The 20,003-nt window shown below is 38.2% G+C and overlaps 2 protein-coding genes across 3 annotated transcripts in view; both read left to right on the top strand.

Annotated features, from left to right (window-relative positions):
• Positions 1 to 20,003, top strand: part of Tmcc1 (transmembrane and coiled-coil domain family 1) — a 200,165-nt gene that overhangs the window by 47,503 nt on the left and 132,659 nt on the right. For both annotated transcript variants that reach the window (XM_050148362.1, XM_050148363.1), the window contains 2 exons: positions 9,495 to 9,550; positions 13,137 to 13,827. In XM_050148362.1, the coding sequence (XP_050004319.1) occupies positions 13,264 to 13,827 (564 nt within the window). In that variant the 5' untranslated portion in view covers positions 9,495 to 9,550; positions 13,137 to 13,263. The remainder of the gene's footprint in view (positions 1 to 9,494; positions 9,551 to 13,136; positions 13,828 to 20,003) is intronic.
• LOC126505451 (40S ribosomal protein S23-like) lies at positions 15,973 to 19,132 on the top strand. The gene has a single exon (XM_050148369.1). It carries the CDS (start codon positions 16,076 to 16,078, stop codon positions 16,631 to 16,633), a length of 558 nt encoding a protein of 185 aa, XP_050004326.1. The 5' UTR covers positions 15,973 to 16,075; the 3' UTR covers positions 16,634 to 19,132.

The raw sequence follows: 20,003 nt of genomic DNA, 5'->3' as shown, positions 1-20,003 counted from the left end.
ACTCTTATGACTCAACAATAAGACAACAGATAACTCAAAGGATAAGGAACTGAATAGAAAGTTCATCAGAGAATAATAAATGGCTGCCAATAAGAGGCTCATCAGCAGACATAGCCAAGGAAGGAGAAAGTTAAACTATAAGGCAGCACTGCTTCTCCCTTTCCTTATGAAAAGTCATATGTTAGCAAGGATGAAAACTGTCTGGAATTCTTCACTGCTGGTGGGAAGGAAAAAGGAACAGCTACTTTGCGCAGTTGAGCAGAGCTTTAAAAATTTTAAATGCCACATCCCCATTCAGTTTCTAAGTATTTCTCCTAGACAAACCAAAACATATGGTCACATGAGAACTTGTGTACACATATTCTTGGGCAGACTTGTTAGTAGCGAAGAACATTAAACATTCTGAATGTCAGTCACAAGTCTATGGTTAAAGAAATTGTAACCTATCTATGCAATGAGATACTACTTTGCAGTGAAAAAGAAAGAACTATTGATGGCCTTTGCAGTATAAACAGACCTTAAAATAATTAGGCTTAATGAAAGAAGATAGATTTAAGAAAAGTACATACTCTATATTTTACTGTATTTAAATCTAGAAAATGTAAACTACTCTATTGTATCAGAAAGCAGATAGTGTGTACAGGGATAAGGAACTAAGAAAGGCTTCAGGAAACTTGAGTGTTATAGAAATGTGTCTCATCTTGAGTATGATAATAGTTATGTTAATGTATCAAATTGTATATGTGAAATTGATCAGTTTGTATCAGTTCATACGTCAAAGCTGTGAAAAACAGACTGGGTAGGATAATTAGGAGGAATTTGAGTAGTGGGGGAATACAAGGATGTATGTGGATATCAGAGGACAACCTTCATATCAGTCTTTGTCTTCCATCCTTCTTTGAGAAAGGGTCTCTTTGCTGCTTTTCTACTGTGAACACCTGGCGGTCCCATGAGCTTCTAGGGATTTTCCTGTCTCTGCCTGACATCTCTCTGTGGAACATTGGGATTTCAAGTGCAAGCACTGTGCATTCAGCTTTTCTATGGTGCTTGGGAATGTAAATTCAGGTCCTTTTGCTTGCCTAACAAGAATTTTCCCCTCAGAGCTATTTCCTGAACCCCTCCTTTCCTTTCCTTTCCTTTCCTTTCCTTTCCTTTCCTTTCCTTTCCTTTCCTTTCCTTTCCTTTCCTTTCCTTTCCTTTCCTTTCCTTTCTTTCTTTCTTTCTTTTTTTCTTTCATTTGTTGGTGTGTTTTCAAGACAGGGTTTCTTTTACATTTGTGTTTACTTACTGCACCTATTTAATGAGGAGAGGGATAGTGTGTATCATGTGGAAATGGTGCTCATGTGGAAGTCATCTATTCTGTATGGAAGTTGGTTTTTTTTTTTTTTTCCATCATATGCATTTAGGAGATTGAACTCAGGTTGTCAGGCTTACTGGCAAGAGCCATTATCTGCTGAGCCATCATATCAGCCCATTGAGGCTGAAATTCTTTATGTGCCTGTTGGAAACACTTATATTTTGGACATTTAGAATGTACCACATTTGCATCTGAAAATATTATTTTTGTTTGCCTGAATGTTCTTGGTACTGACCTCAGGACAAATACAAAAGGTCTGCCCTCACAGATATTGTAGGAGGCTTTGATATTATTACAATCCTTGCCATAGTGCCCTCTAATCTGTAATTGTGGAGGCTGAGGTTAACAAATGCTGCCTCAGTTTCACAATGAAATTTTACCTCCTTCTCTTTGTTGATATGAATTTGGCTCAGACTGGCTTCAAATTTATCTCTCAGCTTCTCAGATATTTCAAACTCAGAAGATCTGAGAATGAATGAATAGAGTAGGTAGAGGTTTAGCTTTACCCCTGAAAAAAAGGCACAAGCACAGAGAGTATGACTTTGAGCAGAACTATAGAGTAAATTTTCAGTGTCACCATTGAAATAATCTCAAATGACCTTCAATGATGGGGATACATAAGCTCAAAATGGCCTTAAGGTCTGAGCAACATGGCTGTTTTAAGTGCTGTGCCTGAACATTCATCTAGAGATAACTAAGTTAGCTCTGGTTTACCAAATTCAACATGCTTGAAAACATGCTAAATTATGTGTTTATTTTGAGTATTTTCCCCACACACACTTTTCTCACTATCTTATAAGCGGATTTTTCTGTGCTGCCTGCCAGCCTCCAAATAATCCAATAGCTTACGCTTGTTTTGTTATTAACAAGCTCTTCAATATAAATTAACCCATGTTTAATCAATCTAATTTCTGTCTCTTGGCATTATTACCTTTACTCTGTACTGCCTATGCTGCTTCCTCTCCATCTGACTGGCAATTCTACCCTTTTTCCCAGCATCCTCTGTGTCTGAAAATTCTGCCTAGCTATTGGCATTCAGCTCTTAATTAAACCAGTCCAAGTGACATTTCCTACAGTGTACAAAAAGATTATTCCACAACAGTGTCTTTTTGAGACACTGTTTTTACTCTCGTCTAGTCTGGCCTCAAACTATCAGTCTTCCTATCTTAGTCTCCTGAGTGCCTGTGCTACCAGGGCCACCTCTTCTGCTTTTCAGAAGACAAATAATGAGTGCTTATTGACGCAGGAATTTTGAACTGGTCTTGTAAAGGACAAATTTCTTCAAGTTATAAAACATAAATTATATTACAAGCTATGCATATTTATTTTTGACCCTTTTTGGATTTTCAGATCACTTTTTATTTCCAATGTTGAGGTTGAACCTAAGACGTAGGTAATGCTAGACTAGCTAACACTCTACCACAAAGATCATCCTCCTCCCGATTTCTGTTTTTTCACGGGAATTGCCTTTTATTTGATTCCTCTGCTACTTAAAGGTACTAAGAAATCCAAATTAGGGCCAGTGAGATGAGTCAAAGGGTAAAAGACATTTGTCACCAATCTTGAGGATTTGAGTTCAGTCCCCAGGACACACATGGTGGAAGGAGAGCACTGACTCTCCTCACAAGTTGTCCTCTGATCTCTACATTTAAGCCGTGATATGTGTGTGTGCACGGCCCTTACACGGTAGATAGATAAATGTAAAAAAAATATCCTTAAAAAAAGAACAGAGTTAAAAAAAGAACAGAGAAGTAAATGTTACTACAGGTGCAATCCTAATAGAAGTGTATTCTTAGTTTGAGAAGGAAACACAGAAGACCTGCCTTCTGCACACACGTTTGAGAGGTGTTTTCTTCTCTTGAAAGCTGTTTGTTATTTTTCTACATAAGAAGACACTAGGCAGAATTTTAGGGTTGCATTTTCTTTAGTATTTCAGGACTTCTGCCTTCATAGATCCTAAGACTCTTTGGGGACATTTCTGTGGGGTGACTCCTGATGTCATTACAATCCTTGCCAGAGTGCCCTCTAATCTGTAACTATGAAGGTTGAGGTTAGCAATTGCTGCCTCAGTTTTCACCCTGAGAATTTACAACTTCCCTATTGTTGCTATGAATGTGTAGGGCTGGCTTCAGATTTACAATCCTCCTGCCTCTGCTTCCTGAGTGCTGGAATTATAGGGGTTCACTACTGTTGGGTGATACTATTCCTGGGGGATATGAACAAACATCTTCTTGCCCCAAAGTAAGGGTACTATCAAAGTCCAACTTAAAACCAGTGAATTTATTGGGATACTTAGAGGAAGAGTATGGGTGATGGGTTACTTACAGGGGAAGCAATGATCCAAATACACCTGCATTTCCAAAACTCACCTAGTATGGGTGATGGCTTACAAAAGCAGAAAATCCGGAGTACACTTCACAATTTGCAGGTAGTTCAACGGATGTCTCTTTAGATACCTTGTATTGTCTGAGAATCTGTCAGCAGTCCTTACTGCTTTTCCACACACACACACACACACACACACACACACACACACACACACACACGAACTTCTGAAACTGCTGAGTTGTTTACAGAGCTCAATGGGCTTCCCTGCAGGATGGAATGCTTTACTTCTTTTAGCACATCCTGTGCCTTAAGAAACTTTCAAGGTGGAATATTTTATATCAAAAGAAATTGCTACACAGTACCCACCATGCGAGGCTATTGGTTTTGAAAGTATAGACATGATTTATGTTTTAATTATTTATTTAAAAAAAATTGAAGGTTACAGGCTCTTGTAGTAGTACTCTCTTGTCAGTACCACCAGCCTGCAAATAATGACACGGAGACTTAATAATTATGAAAGCTCAGCCTTAGCTTAGGCTTGTTCCTAACTAGTTCTTATAACTTAAGTTAAACCATATTTTTTAATCTACATTCTTCCATGGCTTGTTACCTCATCTCTGTACTTCCTATACTGCTTCTTCTATGTCTGACTGGCAACTCTGCCGTTCTTCCCAGAGTTTTCTCTCTGCCCGGAAGGTCCACCTATGCTTTCCTGCCTAGCTGTTGGCTGTTGAGCTTTTTACTACACCAGTCATAGCAGTGCATCTTCACACAGTGTACAAATGTCCCACAACAGACTCTAAGGAAAGCCAGTGTCGTCTTTTACCTTGGGATGTAACTAATCATGGGAATCAAAGAGTAATCTTTAGACAGTTCTGGAATTATCTACAGTCAGGGAGATATTTACAGATCATTTCATCTTTTTTTCCAAATGTTTTTCTCTCCCCCCTCCCTCAAATGTTAAATTACTGGTACGCACACACACTCACAGACCTAACTCCTTGGTTTAAGGAGAAATAAATCAAGCTGGAACTAGGCCAGAAACAACTCTGCTGGCTAGCTCTCATAGTGCTGGAAGGTACACTGTGGGAGAATTGTCAGTGGAAGTCTTACTCAGGTGTGGAGCCTGTGTCCAGCCAGGCAAGATAAAGTCATTGTTGCAAGGCCATTCTCTGCTACTGTAAACCTGAACAAAAGCCCATGGCTGGGGTGATTCTACGCCCTAGTGAGGAAGGTACTGCTGTTGTTTTACTAAATGACATGATGCCTGTCAAATTGCCTTCTAAAGAACTGTGCCCATACTCTAGTGCTGCTATCAGCATTGGTCAGAAAAGGTTCTTTTGCAAGTAAGAGACTCAAAACAGGCTAAACTACATAGAATAAATGACTAATGAGTGCCCAGTCACAAATGGGATATCTATATTACTGCTCCATGACTCAGAGAACATTATGGAAAAGGGGGTGAGAAAAATGTAAGACCCAGAAAAGGAGAGGAAAAGGGTATGGAATACAGACTTATAAGCATGGTATGGCTTAACTGCTGTACTGTTGAACTTGCAGCATTTGTGACTACCTGTACAAGATCCAGCCTATCAACACATGTCATGGAAGGGGGAGGATATAGAATTAACAGTTCATGGAGGTTTGGTGCTTTAACTATTGGTAAGGTGCCCATCTTCCTGTGTTAAGCTCTCACTGTGCTATAAACAGCCCTAATGTGGTTCATTGGGTTAAAAAACTACAAGACACCACCCACAGATAAGAAAGTGTGAAAACAACAAAGGACAAGTCCCTCAAAACAAGCATAAGCATATCGTGGTGAACTGATGGGAAGCCAAAGACAAAGAGAGCAGCTTAAATAGGGAAAGCACGGCATGTAGCAAAACAGTGGTATCTGCCCAAATAAACAAATAGACAAAATACTTCTGTTTGCTTACAGGAGAACAGTAGTAGAAGAAATGTGTAATGTGGTTTGGTATTTCCCACAGTTCTCGATGCTCTTGAAGTAAGAGAACTCACTTTCTTTCTTCATTATATATTAGTTCAGGTTAATTTCTGCCAGTTTCAGGTGTATTTTTTCTTTTTTCAGTAATTTGAAGTATGCTTTTTCAGTATATGTGTAAATGCCTTTTAGGGCATTGTTCTTCAGCCAGGCAGTGGTGGTGCACACCTTTAATCCCAGCATTAGGGAGGCAGAGGCAGGTGGGTCTCTGAGTTAGAGGCTAGTCTAGTCTGCAGAGTAGTGAGGTCCAGGACAGCTTGGGTTATATAGAGAAACCCTTTCTCAAAAAACAAAACCATCAGCAACAGAAAACTGAACAACAACAAAAGGCGTTGTTCTTTGGCACTGTGTTTTCAGTTCTAGCACTTCCTTTTGGTTTTTTAAGATTTTCATTTCTTTGTAAAAATTTCCTGTCTGGTCTCACATGCTGTTTACCTTTTCCATTGGAGCCATTCCTGAATTAGCCTTCCTTTAAAAATTCCTCGGCTATTCCAAAATGTATGCCATGATAACTGTGTTGTCTCTACAGAATATCTTTATTTTAGTGCTGCCTTTAGTATATTTGATAAATTTTTGTTCAAAGGTGTATGTGTTTTATATGATCAATACTGAGGAAAATACTGCATATATTTGACCATAAGTTCCCATCTGCTAGTTGTTTAGAGTAGGAGTTTGTTTAGAATGGGGATCTATTTAGGGTTTGGCAATGTTTGATGTTTATTATTGCTCTGCGTTACTAAAGTTGACATTCATCATTGCCATGGTAACCAAAGGCTTCAATTCTTTTTCTTAGTAATCTTTGTTCCCTTTGTGTCTGCTTAATTCTCGTGTGTGTGTGTGTGTGTGTGTGTGTGTGTGTGCCTGTTCTCAGAATACCTTTATTTCCCAGCTCCCTCATTGTGTTCTGTTGTTATTTGTATTTTTTGGTGTTGGAAGTAGAGGACCAGGAGAGTTCTGTGATGTTCTAATTAACCCTCAGATTTGTGCAGGTACCAGAACCTGGGTATGGGGATGTGGTCATCACAGTGAACTAAACAATACTCTTCTTTGTTTTTTCATGACTCTATGGGTGTCTAGCAAGTAGCATTAGGCTACTATTGTGAGGTAGTGCAACTCTTCTGGTTTGTTTTTGTGGCTCTTCTGTAGCTTTTACTTTTTATTTTGTATTGTATTGTTTACATAGGTGTTTTGTAAATGTCATTTTTTATTAATATTTTCTATCTTTTGGTACTTTTTTTTTTTTTTTTTGATTTTTCGAGACAGGGTTTCTCCGTAGCTTTTTTGGTTCCTGTCCTGGAACTAGCTGTTGTAGACCAGGCTGGCCTCGAACCCACAGAGATCCGCCTGCCTCTGCCTCCCGAGTGCTGGGATTAAAGGTGTGCGCCACCACCGCCCGGCTCTTTTGGTACTTTTATATTCAATATAATTACTCATATATTTGAGTTTACTGTTGCTTTTCATGTGTTACACCTGTTCTATGATCCTGCTTTTTTTCCTTTTGGTGATTTGTATGTTTAAATTCTGTTTTCCCTTTGTACCAGTCTAATGGTTCTCCTGCTGGGCTAATGGGATTAGTAGTCACCTGTTTCTCATTCAAGAATGAAATAGTCTGTGTACATGTAATACAGTACATGTTTAGTTTTAATTGTAGCATAACAAACATGATTCAGTTTTCTGTCTCTTTGATAGTAGATCTGTGGATATAGCTATTCCTCTGTGATGTGGGAGTGTCATATATCAATCTGTTGATTTCATTGGTTAATTAAATAAAGAAACTGCTTGCCCTGATAGGTTAAAACATAGGTGGGAGGAGTAAACAGGAGGAAGAGGAAGTGAGGTAAGACTCCTCAGACAGACTCGACAGCTCTGCTCTCTGGAGCAGAGACGCCAGGCTCTGCTCTCCCAGGCAGCTCAGACCCAGGATGGATGTAGGCTAGAATCTTCCCAGTAAGCGCACCTTGGGGTGCTTACACACATTATTAGAAATGGGCTAGTCCAGGTGCGAAAATTAGCCTAGAATAGGCTAGATAGAGATGGGCCAAGCAGTCTTTAAATGAATACAGTTTGTGTGTTGTTATTTCGGGCATAAGCTAGCAGGCGGCCGGGGTGCTAGGGACGCAGCCCCGCTGCTCGTATTTCAACACCTCTGGACCTGAAAGATCAATGGATCTTGCTAGTTTTGTTTTTTAGGTACTTCCTTATAGTTCTCTAAGCCTAACCCAGGAGTTTACAGCTATAAAGTTTATATTTTCTTTGTCATTTATCTTGTATAAACCATGCTAAGCCAGGTAAAATAGGATTGTTTAAAGATAGAAAAGTCTCTGTCATTATAGAAAACTACAAGGAGTTAAAGAAACTGATTTTTAATTTTCTTCTGATAGGGAAGAACATCAACAGCATAAATACAGCTGTGACTAAGAAACGCTGGTCATGATAGGAGATTTACTGAGAACTTTATGGAAAGGGATTCCAGAGGCATCAAGAGGAAGACAGAGTTGGAAGTTCAAATTTTTGTTGGCCATGTGTACGAGTCACTAGCTGTTGCTGTGGCAGATGTCTGACAGACAGTTTAATGGAAGAAGGATTTTTGGCCTGATTTCTAATGATGACTGTAATCATAATTCCAGCGTAGCTCTCTGTGTGTGCATGTAATACATGTTCCTGTTCCTGTGGGTGTGTATGCATGTTTAGCTCTCAGTTGATGCTTTGTACTGTTTTAGCTTTTAACTATACAAATCTTGTTTTCTATCCTAGGTGAGCTCTCTGAGAGTAAATTTGTATTTAGTCTCTATAATGCTGAGTACATAACAGATATTCCTATGACACTTCTCTAATTAAATTGTGTCTCTGGTGTTGTCTGTTAGAAGCTAATTTTCCAGAAAATTTTCATTTCTGATGCATTTTGTTTCTCAGTTGTACATAGTAAATAGATTTTTTAAATTCCCTTCGTTTTTTCCCTTCCTTTCTCCCCACTCCCATTTTTTGAGATAGAATTTCACCATGTAGCCCAGGATGACCTGGAGTTTACTAGGTGTCCCCGGGAAACCTAGGTTTTTGATCTTCCTAAGTGCTGGGATCTTACTTTAGGCTACTATGCCTGGCTTTACAATTGCCTTAGAATGAAAGCTTGCAAGCATTTGCAAACAGAGGTACTTGAAAAAAAAAGTTTATGAAATTGTGGTGATTTCCTGTGCATCTTTTTAAATTTCATGTTAGTTCAAGACTACATTGATTCAGTTTCTGATTGTTGTTCAGTGAAATCATGCTAAAATATTTATTGTAACCCTTTGACACCCCCAACCCATCCCTGACAAAATCTCATTATGTGGCTCTGCCTAGCCTGGGACTTGCTATGTAGACCAAATTAGCTGGAAATTGACTATCTCTGCTTCTGGAGTGCTAAGAATAAAGGCATGCACCACTACACTTGACATGCTTTCTTTTTCTTCTTTTTTTTAAAGATTTATTTTATGTATATGAATGCTTCATCTGCATGTATGCTTTTATGTCAGAAAAAGGGCATCAGATTCTACTAGAGATGGTTGTAAGACACCATGTGGTTGTTGGGAATTGAACTTAGGACCTTTAGGAGAGCTGCCAGTGCTCTTAACTGCTGAGCCATCTCTCCATCACCTACTCCCCTTTTTCAGTGCTGATAATTTTAATGTTTTTCCCAGTATGTCTTCTTTCTTGACTATAATATTTCTGTTTAACATTTTTTAAAAATATGTTTAACCTTTCCCTGTGTGTCTGTAACAAGTGAGCTCCAGGTTAAGTTTAACTTCTATTCTTATGCTTGTTTTTCAGCTTTTTCTAAAAGAATACCTGTACTCCCTGGATGTGCTTGAGGAAGAGCAATGAAGGCAAGTATCCAAGTCTTCATGATCTGTGAAAACAACTTGACTCAGTGCCAAAAGTTTTGACTGCCATATAACAATAAAGTATGCAAAAAAAAAGGGGGGGGGATAATTTGTGTATAATTTAGGATGGTTTTATGGAGCACCCTTTTAAACATTTGTTGGATTTTAAAAAGCAATTTTCCACTTTATTTCTAATACTAATTTAAAGCAGCTTGTTTCTTGAGTGTGGACTTACCATATATTATGTATTTCAGAGACAATAAAGAAAAGCCAAATGCCTTTCTTAGCAGAGTATAGTTAGCTTTGCAGTGGAACCTTGTTGATCATAAACGGATCAACAGTTACACCTGTTCCAGGATTACTGTCTTAGAGAAGAAAATGGCAGGGCATCCTTAAGTCTGTTGAGATTGCTGAGTTCCACGAGTCAGTATTTGAAGTTATGACAGTATTATTGTAGTTGGTTATTTTGTTATCATACTTGATCTTCATTAACATTTGGCATACCTGGACCAGGGACCTTAGAGATCTTCTGTACAAAGTCTGAAGGAGCCATCACAATTCTGACCATGTTCTATATTTGTGATGGTACAGCAAATGATAGCTGTGCCCCTTACGAGCCTACATCTTCTATTAGAAGTGGGTAATCACAACTTACTGCTTAAAACTAAGCTTGAGTGTATTCAGGGCTGCGTGCTCCATGAACCTGTGCTAGCTAGTGATTAAGGTAAGTCTTGCTACTAGAAATACTGAGGTGCATCTCTCGTCTTTATAGCTGTGAGCAAGAGTCTTGGCTTCAAAAATTAGTACCATGCTGCAGGTTTCCCTAGGGATTGCTAGAATCTCTTTGTAATTAATTTTTTGTAATCATTAACAAATAAGCAATGTAAAAATACTAGTGAAATCTCAGGTGAAGTTAACTGACATTTAAAATGTGCCATGTTCTCCAAATGTTTTAGATAGAAAGTACACGGTGATCAGTTGATTAGTCCCAATACTGCCCATCTGTCCTGCCTGGTCCTGCAGCCAGAAATACACAGAGGTCTACTACATTAATTATAAGCTGGTTGGCCTATTAGCTTTTTATTAACTAATTCTTACATCTTACATTAACCCATTATTCTTGTCTGTGTTAGCCACATGGCTTGGTACCTTTGTCTGCGAGGGATTCTCATCTTGCTTCCTCTGCGGCTGGGTGACGACTATAGCCTAATCTTTCCTCTTCCCAGAATTCTCCTGTTCTCATCCTGTTCAACTATACTCCTTGCCTGGCTTCTGGCCACTCAGCGTTTTATTAAAAATAATACAAGTGACAGGATAAAAAAACCACTCATTGTCCCATAGCAGAAAAATGTGCTGAGTAGTTGACTCCTAATATCTTCATGTGCAAGATAAACAGTTCATTTAGTTTCTCAGCTACCTTAGTAACATTCTTTTATTCATGGTATTTTTAATCCTGATGGGATAAACTGACTTTATTTTATAACAATACTTATAAACTACCTGGTAACTGTCAGCCTTGCTTTGACATCCTCCTGTCTCAGCAACACAGTGTGAGAAGAGATTGACAGATGTACACTGTAACCAGTGCTTGTATCCTGGTCACACAGCCTCTTTTCTCTAAAATTAATACAATTCGGTAGCTATTGTCTGCCAGGCAATCTCATGAAGGAAGGTCGGGATAATTAAACGTATACTGTTGGCAAAAGTTTTGCCCACAAAGAGCTCCAGAAAACTGCACTAAACCTAAGCCATTAAGAGTTTTTCTCTTTGTGGTCCCCAAAAGGAGAACAACAAATGGTACAACATTTGCATATGTACAGTTAAGGAAAGGGTAGGAGGCCATATAGACCAGAAAGAATTTCAGTGGAGGACAGGGAGCTTCCCTGCTCTTAACAGCTGCTCTCAGCTGCCTCCTTCAGGAACAAGGAAGCATGGTGTTCAGAAAGTAGAAAGGTACTGGTGAGAGATGAGTGTTTTTAACCTTGTCATTCTTTGTTGAGTCATTAAGAGTCAGCAGATGTAGAAACAGTTTTGAAAGAATAGGGACCATGGAGCCACAGTGCCAGTGTCCATGTCCTGTGATGTGAAGGTCTGAGAATAGTCATCAGGGAGTGCGAGTGGATCTGTTTCCTGTCCCTCAGCATGGCAGCATGTGTTCACAATGAACTCATTTATGTGTTCTGCCCTGCCACTTCATGGCAGCAGGACCGATGCCCCAGAGCAGGAACTTGCAGTGTTTAACTGGCAGTGGCAGATTGTTCAGGGTACTGGTAATGCCAGGAGTTTTAAAGTCTTCTGAACAACAACAGAAATTGAGAGAAAATATGCAAGGACTCTTGTACAGTGTTTTGTCCTCTTTAGTAGCTTCTACACATTTATACAATTTTATGTATTTGCACAAACTCAATAAAAATAAAACACTTTTTTATTAAAGAAAAGAGATCTGATCCCTTAACCATCCACCCCTCCCATTTGCATGTGATTTCAGTAGCCATGATATCATGCTCTTAGTGTCAACTTACTTTTCATGTGTTTAATACTCGTTTATCATTGCTACTTAACCTTTGACCTTTAATTTTTATCTGCTCTTCCATTAGTACCCAATTACTACACTACATCTTTGCTTTTGAGTTTTTATAGGTGGATAGGAAGCTTCTATCAAGAATAATACAGTTGAGAAAGGGATTTCTTTGGATCTCTTTTCTGCTTTTTTTTTTTTTTTTAATTAAAGAATCTGTCCCTGTGTAGTCCAGACTAGCTTAGAACTTGCTGTCTGTAGTCCAGATTGACCTTGAACTGTTCAGCTTTCCTGTCTTGGTCTCCTGGGTGCTAGGATTACAGTTGTGTGCCTGCCCCAGTTCAAATCTCCCTTTTTGACAGGTGGTATTAAGTAAAGCTCTATTCTCTCTGAAGACTGATTTGTCTGGATGGCTCATTAATTGGGGCCAGAAAAGTTATTTTGGCTTCAGCAAAGAATTCCATTTATAAGATTTTTCTCTTTTGTTTTGTCCTCCCAAAAAAGCAAACCTGTTGCATCTCATTACCATTGAGCTTGAGAATATGGATGGATGGTAGCAAAAGATTCCAAATTTTCATTAAAATCTACATAGGTTAGAATATTTATCTCTTAGTGTTATTTGAATTTGCTGAATTTCAGCATGTAAATACTTAACTGTGACTATAAATAAAAAGAATTTAATTGCCTCAGCTAGACTAAACATACTAAATGGTCTAGTTCTCTTGATTCTCTAAGCAATGGTTGCTTGTCCTGCCAGCTGCTATTATGGTGTCTATTCCAAAATGGTCCTATCCTTCATATACTGAAACTTGTAAAAGGATTTTTTTCCCCCAACATTGCTATTTTCATTTCCTGTGTTTTGGGCTTCTTATTCTAGAAAATACCATAACCCATTATCTGAAAAAAATTATCTTTTAATCTTTCGATTAAAGATTGCTTAATGATTGTAACTTATTTGTTTGGCTAGCTGCATGTTTTCTTTGTTTCTTTGTAGTGTTTCTGTATTTTTTGCATGGATGTATGATACAAGGTTGTTGTTTTTTTTTTCTTTTTCTTTTTTTTTAACATTAGGTAGGCATGAAGCCTCCATCTCACAGCTGCATGCATAGTCACTGGTGAAGCAAATGCCTACCTAATTTGACAGTCTCGGTGTGTTTAAAATTTTTTGAGTTTGCAAATAAGCTTATTAAGCTTACTAATGGAGCCTTCCGGCAGTGAACAGTTATATGAGGACCCTGATCCTGGAGGCAAATCCCAAGATGCAGAAGCCAGGAGGCAGACAGAATCAGAACAAAAGTTATCTAAAATGACCCACAATGCTCTGGAGAACATTAATGTGATTGGCCAAGGTTTGAAGCATCTCTTCCAGCACCAGCGCAGGAGGTCATCAGTGTCTCCACACGATGTGCAGCAGCTTCAGACAGATCCAGAGCCCGAAGTGGATCTGGACAGTCAGAACGCATGTGCTGAGATTGATGGTGTCTCCACCCACCCCACAGCTCTGAATCGTGTTCTGCAACAGATTCGAGTGCCACCCAAGATGAAGAGAGGGACAAGCTTGCATAGTAGGCGGGGCAAGTCAGAAGCCCCAAAGGGAAGTCCCCAAATCAACAGGAAATCTGGCCAGGAGGTGGCTGCTGTTATACAGTCAGGTCGACCCAGGTCTTCATCCACAACTGATGCTCCTACCAGCTCTTCCGTGATGGAAATAGCTTGTGCTGTTACTGTGTGTGTGCCCGGAGATGAGTCAGTTGCAGAGCGGGTAAGTCTATTAGATTTCTGTTAACTTACTATTTCACAGATGTTATGTGACTGTGTACACACACACACACACACACACACACACACACACAACAAATATTCAGACTGGTTTTTAAAGTATTTTGGGTTTTAGTTAGATATTTTGAAAATTTCCATGATAGGTCTAATGGTGTATACCTATAATCCCAGTGCTTGATAGGGGAAGGCAGGAGGATCAGGAATCGGCTGTGTACGGTTTGAGACCAAATATGTTTTAGGTCTGCCTGTGTAATGTGAGACCATGTCTCAAAAAAACAAAACAAAAAAGAAAATAATTCCTGTTTACTTGTACTAATGTGCAAAGCATGACTTTGACCTGATGAGTAACAAGAAATTTAGTTAGAATTATCACGGTATGTTGATTATTGAAAGTTCCTCATTTTTATATTTCATGTTTATTTATTCGTGTGGTGGAGGGGCACATTACAGAGTGCATGTGCATGCCAGAGAAGAACTTGTAGGAGTTTAGTCTTTCCTTCTGTCATGTGAGTCCCAAGAATTAAACTCCAGATCCTCAAGCTTGGCAGTAAGCACTTTTCCCCACTGAGTTATCTCATGGTGGTGAAGATATCTCTTGTAGTCCAAGCTAACCTCAAAATTACTATGTATCAGAGTACACCTTTAAAGTTCTGATCCTCCTGCTTTTAACTCCCAAGTGCTAGGAGTATAAGTGTGTATTAACACACCCGGTTTATTCAGTGTTGTGGATTAAACTCGGACTCTGTGTACTCTGGGCAAGCGCTATGCCAACTCAGCTACCCAGCCCAAAGGTTCAGTTTTCCTTTCCTTTTTAGGTTTATTGGGATCATTTTTCCCTATATGAAAACATTATTAACATATTCAAACTTTACAAACCTTTGAAAATATTAGTCTCATCTCATGTATGTCCATAGTACATGCTCAATATGGAAAAATTGGAAATATAGAAAGGAAAAGAAAAAAATAAAAATAGCTCTTGCCAATATTTTGGTAGGTTTTTTCAATATATTACTTACATTTGAAAAATAAATTGAAGACGGTTTATTTTTAATCAATTTTATTACTATTTTAAGTAAAATCAGACACATTTAATGTTGAGTTTTTTCAACTAAAACTGTTATGAGCATTTTTCTATATCTATAAATACAATTTCATTTAAATTTTTTACTGACAATATAATACTGTGAACTAACTTGCTGTAATATAGTTTTTATTCATCATTTTATATATTAGAGAATATGAAAATACATTGCAGTATAGTTATCTTAACACTTGAAAGTAATAGATAAGGCACCTTATTATATCTTAATGACCGTTATAATGATAGCTGCCATTTATTCTTTGCTTATGATGTGGCAGGAACTTTGTTTAGACGCGTGTAATTTTCTCCTTGGTGCTCAAACAGCCATATACTTGGCTTTGATAGATTGTTTTTTCATTGTTGTTGATGAGACAGCAAAAATATAGGAAGTTAAGTATTCTCGTGGTTTCATAACAGCTTGTTTCACCACCAGAATGTTTCAGAGCTTAAGCAATATAGAACTTTTTTATTTTTTTTTTATTTATTTATTTATTTATTCTTTTTTTTTTTTGAGACAGGCCTCACTATGTAGCACTGGTTGGCCTGGAATTCACTGGAGACCAGGCTGTCCTTGAACTCACAGTAGTCCACCTGCCTCTGCTTCCTCAGTGCTGAGATTAAAAGTGTCTGACACAACACTCATCCTTAGGCATGTTTTTTAGCTACCATGTTCTGTGTACAAGAAGTTATAGTTCCTCTTTCTCCAATTTATAAATTCTATATATGATAATTATATATATATATAAGTTACATGTATCTAATAGGAAAAATTAGCTAATGGTATTAAGTTATGAAGATTCAGGTGGTTTTATACTAGATCTTTCTGTCAGATTTTTAAAAATTGGCTGTCTTATAAAATCAGTTCAGTTTTACCCACCATTTGTGCCCACAGTTCTTCCATAGTGTCTTTGAGAATTCTCTGATACTAACCCATGAAGTACCTGAAGTGTATACCCATGTGCTATCAGGCCATATGTATTGGGTAAATAACAAATACACTGAGAAGAGGAGAATTGTCAGGTTGACTTTGATTTGGGACTGCTCTAAGAAATAAGAGATGGAGAAATACGTAAGTGTTCTGGCGTAGGAAAAGATGTTAGTTTAAGGCAGGGGAATTATAAGAAAAAAGGAAAATATTGTTAAAATTAAGATGGTGTTTTCTCTCGGGCCCTCGGTGCCAGCAAGATGGGCGTGTTGTGGTCTCCGTACCACCAGGAAGCTCTGCAGCCACCGGCGGGACCAGGAGTGGCAGAATAAACAGTGGAAGAAAGCCCACTTGGGCACAGCCCTTAAGGCCAATCCTTTTGGAGGTGCCTCTCAGGCCAAGGGAATTGTGCTGGAAAAAGTATGGGTTGAAACCAAACAGCCAAATTCTGCTATCAGGAAGTGTGTCAGGGTGCAGCTCATCAAGAACGGCAAGAAAATCACAGCTTTTGTGCCCAATGATGGTTGCTTGAACTTCATTGAGGAAAACGATGAAGTTCTGGTTGCTGGATTTGGTCGAAAGAGTCATGCTGTAGGTGATGTTCATGGAGTCCGCTTTAAGGTTGTTAAAGTCGCCAACGTGTCTCTTTTGGCCCTGTACAAAGGCAAGAAGACCAAGATCCTAAATTTTGACAGTGGAATCACAGTAATAAATTTTTATATTCTGAAAAGAAAAATAAAGTTAAGATGGCTAAAGGAGTTTGCTGCCTTGGGACCTTGTTAGAATGACTGACAGGTTGAACATTCCTTTTTCTTTACCATCTCATACCCATTCAAAATGTGTGATTAGACTTAGGAGTATGTATTCCAGAATGTAAGGCATTCTGGAAACCCTTATTGAAGATATTTAGGTATATAATACCTGATCTTAGCTCCTAAGAGTATTTTAAACTAGCATGATGATATGATAGTGGGGTAGTAACCACACAAATGAGTAAAGCTGATAAAAGGGAAAACATTTGTCTTTGTTGCACTTACTATATAGAAATGGAAGATAGATAAATAAAACTTGAGTAAAAGACACAAAGAATAAGAACTCTTTTAAGTAGAAAGTCAGGGAAGACCTTATGAAGAATGTGCTGCCTGAGAATGTGAAGAAGCAAACCATTATTCAGGTGCCTGAGCAGGACAAAGAACAACTAGAAATGTCCCAGAGGCCTGAACAGTTACCAAAAAAATAAATAAATAAAATCCTGAAAAATAGTTTGTTTACTGTACTTCCAGAACAGAAGTCATAGCTATTATGCGTGTCAGACGGGTGAGGAGCAGTACTTGGTTGGAATAGTTTTTTTCTTTTTTCTTTTCTTTTCTTTTTTTCTTTTTTTTTTTTTTTTTTTTTTTGATTTTTGAGACAGGGTTTCTCTGTAGCTTTTTGAAGCCTGTCCTGGAACTAGCTCTTGTAGACCAGGCTGGCCTCGAACTCACAGAGATCCGCCTGCCTCTGTCTCCCGAGTGGCTGGGTGGAATAGTTTTTTCTAATAAGAGCTTGAAGGATTAAGGAATGGCTCAGTTAAGCATAAAAACCTGAGTTCAATCTCCAGAATCTTCATAGAAAAAGCCAGGTGCAGTGTTCATATACCTGAAATCCTAGTGCTTGAGGGTCATCTTGGCCAGCTAGACTACCAGAATCAGTAAGCTCTAGACTCATTGAGAGACCCTATCTCAAAACTTTGGGTGGAGGGACTGGAGAGATTACTCAGTGGATAGGAAATGGTTGAGGACCTGAGTTCAAACCCTCACTTCAACACCCAGAGGCCAGTTGAATGGGCATTCTAGAGAATGTGGGCCTTGCAGAGTATCCTAGAACTATGGAGCCCTGTCAGAATATCACTTTCTAAGGTAACAAAACTAATGCAGGTAATCAGGTGTCAAAGTAACTGAGATTCAAAGGAAAACTGCAAAAACATTCCAAGACTTGATTTGTCCCCTGGAAAGCTAGGGCTATACATTTTAATTCTTTATACCCCACATAGAACCCTACTGAGAGTAAGTAAAGACCGTCAGGAGACATTAGAAGATTAGATTAGACGAGAAGATTAGCAAAATGTATGACTGTGTATAACTGACTTTTTAAAATTTCAGAATTTTAGCTTAGGAAAAATTCTTTGTTTGAGCAATGTATGTGAGTTTGATAATGTGATTGGAAATAGAGTGGTACTAAGACTCTGAAAGGAGGGGGTACTGGAGAGATGGCTCAGCAGTTAAGACAACTGAAGACCTGGGTTCAACTGCTAATACCCATATGGCAGCTCACAGCTGTCTGTAACTCCAGTTCCAGGAGATCTGACACCAATGCACTTAAAATAAAGTTAAATAAATTTTTAAAAAAGATTATGAAAGGAACTGAAAATATATTAGAAGGACTCTTTCCTAGGGAAGATAGTTTTTCCTGCTCTTCTGTTTTCCTGGTTGCCCGTAGTTGTCTAGTATTGAGACCCTTTCCGTGTTAGCATGTTCATTGGTGTTGTTCAGGTCTTATTTGATGAAACTTCATGGGTCTGTAGCCTCTCTGCATTTCTAGAAGTCACAGTTTTAGTAAACTTCCTACTTCTCTGTATTTTACGATCTTTCTTCCTTCTATTGTGATATGATCCCCTGAGTCTTTGGTACAGGAATTGTTTTTACAGATGTATCAGTTTAGATTGGTCACCTCATGATCTCTTCTGCATTTTCATTGGTTGTAGTTTTCTATATGGTCTCTGTCTGTTACAAAGATAAATTTCTTTGATTAAGGGTGAGAATTAAATCTGTTTGTGAGTATAAGGACAAATATGTAGCACATAATTAGGAATTGGAAGAGCCCTCTTGATTGGTTATTTAATACCAAGTAATTATCCCTGAGATCATAGACATTCAGCCAGCATTATATGGACTGAGCATGTAGTATTTATATGTTTAGGACACACATACTCGTGCCTGAGTGTGTGTGCACACATAACAATGATTAAAGAGACCATAAATCTGAGTTCAAGGGGGAATGTATGGAAGGAATCAGAAAGGGAAGAGAGGAAATAATATAGAAACTATTACAAGTAAATTTAAAAAATATATATAGGAGGTTTTTTTGGACTAGTTTTATTCAAGATGGACTAACACAGGAGAGAAAATAAAGCGAAGTTCTCAGAGAGATTAGTTTTGAGGTGCAGTCTTAAAGCACAGTTGTTTGTTTCTATGTGTGAAGCCACTCTGAATTTTAGTTAGAAAGAAATAATATATATGAAGATTCTCACTAGAGCCCAAAAGTTCCATTCTTCTAACATCCTGTTGGAGTCTGTGCCCTGTGCTGCTTGCTGTAGTGGTAATTATATAGTAAGTGCAACAGGAATTAGTACAATTACATATTGCTGCTTTTATAAAATACAAACTTTTTTTGCTATGAATTCTGAGAAAGAATAAACTTAACTAGAGGGACATGAAAAGTCAGTGCAAATCTTGAATCTTCTGGGGATAAAATTTGAGGTCATTGATCATTATTTTTAAGACCAAGAATTTACTATATTAGTTTCTCATTTAGTGACAAAGTTAAGGAGTGCGCTGTCTTTATTGAACTAAAGTTGGGGAATCTTTGGGGTTCACTTACTACAATATAAATAGAGAAAAAGAACTTTTATAATATTTGGCTCTAACTGGAATATGAACAGAAAGTGGTTTGAGAAATATATGGGTTAAAGAAATTTCTGAAATAGAGTTAGTTGAGCATTAATCAAGTCCAATCAGCCAGTGTGCCTGCCATCCATGCAGGGAAGAAGTCAAACAGTGGAAAGGGTGATTTCAGCTGCAGTCCACTAGGTGGGGTCCTAGGCCTGGAAGAGGAGGTGAGAAATGTGGAATACGTCTTAGGAATGGGCTGAATGAAGCATTTGCTCTTGTAATTTGAATTGATTTGATCACTTTAGCTATGGAACAAATGGTAAAAAAGGCAGGATTTGACAGTGTTGAAATTTAAAAAGATAAGGAATTTTAAGCAATTAGATTTGGCTACAAACCGTAAGAAAATATTATTTATTTTCCCAATTAATAATTATGTATAGTTTTTATAAAAATTCTAGCAAAAGTCTCTGTCTTCTGTACATTTAATATTTGTTGGATTGTTG

This window comes from Alexandromys fortis, unplaced genomic scaffold (assembly GCF_014885135.2).
Source record: "Alexandromys fortis isolate MF-2015 unplaced genomic scaffold, M_Fortis_MF-2015_v1.1 scaffold_59, whole genome shotgun sequence".
Taxonomy (NCBI): domain Eukaryota; kingdom Metazoa; phylum Chordata; class Mammalia; order Rodentia; family Cricetidae; genus Alexandromys; species Alexandromys fortis.
This window is presented reverse-complemented; position numbering and strand designations above follow the sequence as displayed.

Excerpts from the sequence above, each read along its gene's own strand:
- LOC126505451 (XM_050148369.1), top strand. The coding sequence starts at position 16,076 with ATGGTGTTTTCTCTCGGGCCCTCGGTGCCAGCAAGATGGGCGTGTTGT.